General features: G+C 56.4%; 1 protein-coding gene and 1 long non-coding RNA gene across 3 annotated transcripts in view; one reads left to right on the top strand and one right to left on the bottom strand.

Annotated features, from left to right (window-relative positions):
- Positions 1 to 35: 35 nt before the first annotated feature.
- On the bottom strand, positions 36 to 1009 carry LOC116652693. 2 transcript variants are annotated; one of them, XR_004305836.1, is made up of 2 exons: positions 703 to 1009; positions 36 to 640 (listed from the first exon to the last, which is right to left on the bottom strand). It is a non-coding gene; the product is annotated as an uncharacterized LOC116652693 (long non-coding RNA). The 2 variants fall into 2 exon arrangements; XR_004305837.1 differs by having other exon boundaries at positions 36 to 609.
- Positions 1010 to 2341: 1332 nt separating this feature from the next.
- Positions 2342 to 5636, top strand: part of GPS2 (G protein pathway suppressor 2) — a gene marked incomplete at its 3' end in the record, with an annotated part of 9364 nt that continues 6069 nt past the window's right edge. Inside the window, exons 1-3 of the mRNA XM_015851119.1 lie at positions 2342 to 2411; positions 2853 to 3017; positions 5463 to 5572. Of these exons, the coding sequence (XP_015706605.1) occupies positions 2342 to 2411; positions 2853 to 3017; positions 5463 to 5572 (345 nt within the window). The remainder of the gene's footprint in view (positions 2412 to 2852; positions 3018 to 5462; positions 5573 to 5636) is intronic.

Here is a 5636-nt window from a genome sequence, read left to right as displayed (position 1 = left end):
GTCCAAACAGGAAATCACTCATCCGCCATCTTTACCCCCCCTCCTCCACTTCCTGTTTAGGCCACTTCCTACTTCCTGTTCTAACAGGAAGTCACTCAGCCGCCATCTTTACCCCCTCCTCCACTTCCTGTTTAGGCCACTTCCTACTTCCTGTTCTAACAGGAAGTCACTCAGCCGCCATCTTTACCATCTCCTCCACTTCCTGTTTAGGCCGTTTCCGTTTCCGCCGCCCCTCTTCACTTCCGGTCCTACAGGAAGCCGGCCTGACGCCATTACTGTACGTGGACGACGGGGGTCGGCCGACCCAACGTTACCCCATGAACCCCAATGGATCCCCGGGGGGGGTGGCGGCCATCTTGTCCCCGTGCGGTCGCCATTTGGCTGTTATGCCCCATCCAGAACGGGGGGTTTTACGTTGGCAATGGGGTTATTGGCCCCATAAGTGGGGGGGGAGATGTGGGGCCGATGTGGGGCCCAAATGGGGGGGGGAAAATGGGGCGGCCAAAGGGGGGGCGGCGCCGTGGTTAAAGATGTTCCTCAATGCCAGGGAGTGGTGCGAGGGACAGCCATAGGGGGACCTGGGACCCATAGATTGACCCATAGATGGACCTGGGACCCATAGATTGACCCATAGATGGAGCTGGGACCCATAGATTGACCCATAGATTGACCCATAGATGGACCAGGGACCCATAGATTGACCTGGGACCCATAGATTGACCCATAGATGGACTTTGGACCCATAGATTTACCTGGGACCCATAGATGGACCTGGGACCCATAGATTGACCCATAGATTGACTCATAGATGGACTTCGGACCCATAGATGGACCTGGGACCCATAGATTGACCCATAGATGGAGCTGGGACCCATAGATTGACCCATAGATGGACTTCGGACCCATAGATTGACACAAAGTGGGAGCTCGGACCCATAGATTGACCTTGGACCCATAGATTGACCTGGGACCCATAGATTGACCCATAGATGGACTTTGGACCCATAGATTGACCCATAGATGGACTTTGGACCCATAGATGGACCTTGGACCCATAGATTGACCCATAGATGGACATTGGACCCATAGATTGACCCATAGATGGACTTAGGACCCATAGATTGACCTTGGACCCATAGATTGACCCATAGATGGACCTTGGACCCATAGATTGACCCATAGATGGACTTTGGACCCATAGATGGACCTTGGACCCATAGATTGACCCATAGATGGACTTTGGACCCATAGATGGACCCATAGATGGACTTGGGACCCATAGACTGACCCATAGATGGACTTTGGACCCATAGATGGACTTTGGACCCATAGATTGACCCATAGATTGACCCATAGATGGACTTTGGACCCATAGATTGACCTGGGACCCATAGATTGACCCATAGATGGACTTTGGACCCATAGATGGACCCATAGATTGACCCATAGATAGACATTGGACACATAGATTGACCCAAAATGGAGCTGGGACCCATAGATTGACCCACAGATTGACATTAGACCCATAGATTGACCCATAGATGGACTTCGGACCAATAGATGGAACTTGGACCCATAGATTGACCCATAAATGGACCTCAGCCCCATAGATGGACCCATAGGTGCCCCCCAACCCCATAGCGGGACCCATAGCTGGACCTCAGCCCCATAGAAGGACCCATAGGGGGATCTCAGCCCCATAGAAGGACCCATAGGGGGATCTCAGCCCCATAGAAGGACCCATAGGGGGATCTCAGCCCCATAGATGGACCAATGGGGGGGATCTCAGCCCCATAGATGGACCTGAACCCCATAGATGGACCCATAGATGGGTCTCAGCCCAATAGATGGACCCATAGATGGATCTCAGCCCCATAGTGGGCCCCATAGATGGACCTGAGCCCCATAGTGGGCCCCATAGATGGACCTGAGCCCCATAGCTGGCCCCATAGATGGACCCCAGCCCCATAGCTGGCCCCATAGATGGACCTGAGCCCCATAGCTGGCCCCATAGATGGACCTGAGCCCCATAGTGGGCCCCATAGATGGACCTGAGCCCCATAGTGGGCCCCATAGATGGACCTGAGCCCCATAGTGGGCCCCATAGATGGACCTGAACCCCATAGCTGGCCCCATAGATGGACCTGAGCCCCATAGCTGGCCCCATAGATGGACCTGAGCCCCATAGCGGGCCCCATAGGGTTCCCCCCAGCCCCATCTATTAATAAACACGATTCAAGATGGCGTCTCTTCTGTCACGTGACCTCAAAAGGGGCGACAAAGAGCACACCGGGAAGGAAAGGGTTAAACTGGAGGGAGGGTGGGGGCGTGGCTTGACGTCATGACGTCACGACGCTGGGGGCGGGGCTACGGCGCGATCAGAACCGGAAGTGGAGCCCTCAAGGCCGGAAGTGAAGGGATCCAAACCCGGAAGTCGGGATCTTCAGGACGGAAGTGGGGTTCTTGAAGCCGGAAGTGGGGTCCTGGAGGCCGGAAGTGGGGTCCTGGAGGCCGGAAGTTGATTTCTAAGGGTGGGGGAGGGGTGGTCTGACCTCAAAGAACCGGAAGTGGGATCGGGGGGGCCGGAAGTCGATCCCCCCAACCCGGGAGACCGGAAGTTGGATCCCGGAAGCCGGAAGTAACCCCCTCCCCCACTCGCCAACCGGAACTCAAAACTCAGTGAGCAAAAATGGCTTTTTTAGCACCAAAAATCGCCTTTTTCGTCTCAAAAATGGCCATTTTCGTACTAAAAACCGTCTTTTTCGCCTCAAAAATGGCCTTTTTAGCGCCAAAAGCTCGATTCTCCGAACCGGAAGTGACTCTCTAAGCCCCGCCCACTTCTTAACCGGAAGTTGGCCGGAGAGCGAGAAAGCGGAAGCGGAAGTCGCCATCCGTCGGCACTTCCGGCCCAAGCGGCGCCAAGATGCCGGCGCTGTTGGAGAGGCCGAAGCTTTCGTCCGCCATGGCGAGAGCGCTGCACCGCCATGTCATGATGGAGAGGGAGAGGAAGAGGCAGGGTGAGACGGGCTGTGGGGGCTGTGGGGTCTATGGGGTTTATCTATGGGGCCTATGGGGTTTATCTATGGGGTGTATGGGGTCTGTGGGGCCTATGAGGCCTAAGGAGCCTGTGAGGCCTATGGGGGCCGTCGCCATGGCAACGGGGCCTATGAGGCCTGTGAGGCCTATGGGGCCTATGGGGTTTGTGAGGCCTATAGGGCCTATGGGGTCTATCTATGGGGTCTATGGGGTCTATGGGGTGTATCTATGGGGTCTATAGGGTCTATGGGGTGTATCTATGGGGCCTATGGGGTTTATCTATGGGGTGTATGGGGTCTATGAGGCCTTTGAGGCCTGTGAGGCCTATGGGAGCTGAGGCCTATGGGGGCCGTCGCCATGACAACGGGGCCTATGAGGCCTGTGAGGCCTATGGGGCCTATAGGGTTTATGGAGTCTATGGAGTCTATGGGGCCTATGGGGTTTATCTATGGGGTGTATGGGGCCTATGGGGTCTTTGGGGCCTATGGGGTCTATCTATGAGGCCTATGGGGTCTGTGAGGCCTATGGGGTCTATCTATGGGGTCTTTGGGGTCTATGGGGTCTATCTATGGGGTCTATGGGGTCTATGGGGTCTATCTATGGGGTCTTTGGGGCCTATGGGGTCTATCTATGGGGTCTGTGGGGCCTATGGGGTCTATGTGGCCTATGAGGCCTATGGGGATGTCGCCATGGCAACGGGGCCTATGGGGCCTGTGAGGCCTATGAGGCCTGTGAGGCCTATGGGGTTTGTGAGGCCTATGGGGTTTATTTATGGGGTTTATCTGTGGTGTCTATGGGGTCTATGGGGTCTATCTATGGGGTCTGTGGGGTCTATGGGGTTTATTTATGGGACCTATGGGGCCTGTGAGGCCTATGAGGCCTAAGGAGCCTGTGAGGCCTATGGGGATGTCGCCATGGCAACGGGGCCTGTGAGGCCTGTGGGGCCTATGGGGTTTGTGAGGCCTATGGGGCCTATGAGGTCTATCTACGAGGCCTTTGGGGTGTGTGGGGCCTATGGGGGCAGCCAAGAGGCCTATGGGGTGTGTGGGGCCTATGGGGTTTATCTATGGGGTTTATCTATGGGGCCTATGGGGTTTATCTATGGGGCCTATGGGGTTTATCTATGGGGCCTATGGGGTTTATCTATGGGGCCTGTGGGGCCTATGGGGTCTTTGGGGCCTATGGGGTCTGTCTATGGGGCCTGTGAGGCCTATGGGGCCTATGGGGTCTATGGGGTCTGTGGGGTCTGTGGGGCCTGTGAGGCCTGTGAGGCCTATGGGAGCAGAGGCCTATGGGGGCTGTTGCCTTGGCAACGGGGCCTATGAGGCCTGTGAGGCCTGTGGGGTCTATGGGGCCTATGGGGCCTATGGGGTCTATCTATGGGGTCTTTGGGGCCTATGGGGTCTATGTGCCCTATGAGGCCTATGGGGGCCGTTGCCATGGCAACGGGGCCTATGGGGCCTGTGAGGCCTATGGGGTCTATGGGGTTTATGGGGTCTGTGGAGTCTATGGGGCCTATGGGGCCTGTGGGGCCTATGGGGTCTATCTATGGGGTCTTTGGGGCCTATGGGGGTCTATGGGGTCTATGGGGTTTATCTATGTGGCCTACGGGGCCTGTGAGGTCTATGAGGCCTATGGGATCTTTGGGGTCTGTGGGGTCTGTGAGGCCTATGGGGCCTATGGGGTCTGTGGGGCCTGTGAGGCCTATGAGGCCTAAGGAGCCTGTGAGGCCTATGGGGGCCGTCGCTATGGCAACGGGGCCTATAGGGCCTGTGAGGCCTATGGGGTCTATCTGTGGGGTCTATGGGGTGTATCTATGGGGCCTATGGGGTCTATGGGGCCTGTGAGGCCTATGGGGTCTATCTATGGGGTCTATGGGGTGTATCTATGNTGAGGCCTATGGGGTCTATCTATGGGGTCTATGGGGTGTATCTATGGGGCCTATGGGGTCTATGGGGCCTGTGAGGCCTATGGGGTCTATCTATGAGGCCTGTGAGGCCTATGGAGCCTGTGGGGTCTTTGGGCCTATGGGGTCTATGGGGCCTGTGAGGCCTATGGGGTGTATCTATGGGGCCTATGGGGTCTATGGGGCCTGTGAGGCTTGTGGGGTCTATGGGGCCTGTGGGGTCTATGGGGTTTATGGGGTCTGTGGGGTCTATGGGGCCTGTGAGGCCTATGGGGCCTATGGGGGGGGGGGTAATGGAGCCGTTGCCATGGAGACCGGGGTTCTGTTTCTATGGTAACGAGGCCTATGAGGCCTGTTGGGCCTGTGAGGCCTATGGGGCCCGTGAGGCCATTTTGGGCCATTTTGGGGTGTTTTTGGTCAATTTTGGGGTATTTTGGGTCGATTTTTGTCAATTTTGGGTCCATCTTTGGTGATTTTGGGTCATTTTGGCTCATTTTGGGGTGTTTTTTCGACGTTTTAGAGGAGGAGGAGGTGGACAAGATGATGGAGCAGAAGCTGCGCGAGGAGCAGGAGCGACGGCGCAGGAAGGAGATGGAGGAGAGGATGTCACTGGAGGAGACCAGGGAGCAGGTCAGGACCCCATAGAAACACATGGAGCCCCATAGAACCCCATAGAACCCCATAGAACCCCATA

This window comes from Coturnix japonica, unplaced genomic scaffold, assembly GCF_001577835.2.
Source record: "Coturnix japonica isolate 7356 unplaced genomic scaffold, Coturnix japonica 2.1 chrUnrandom693, whole genome shotgun sequence".
In the NCBI taxonomy this organism is placed as follows: Eukaryota; Metazoa; Chordata; class Aves; order Galliformes; family Phasianidae; genus Coturnix; species Coturnix japonica.
This window is presented reverse-complemented; position numbering and strand designations above follow the sequence as displayed.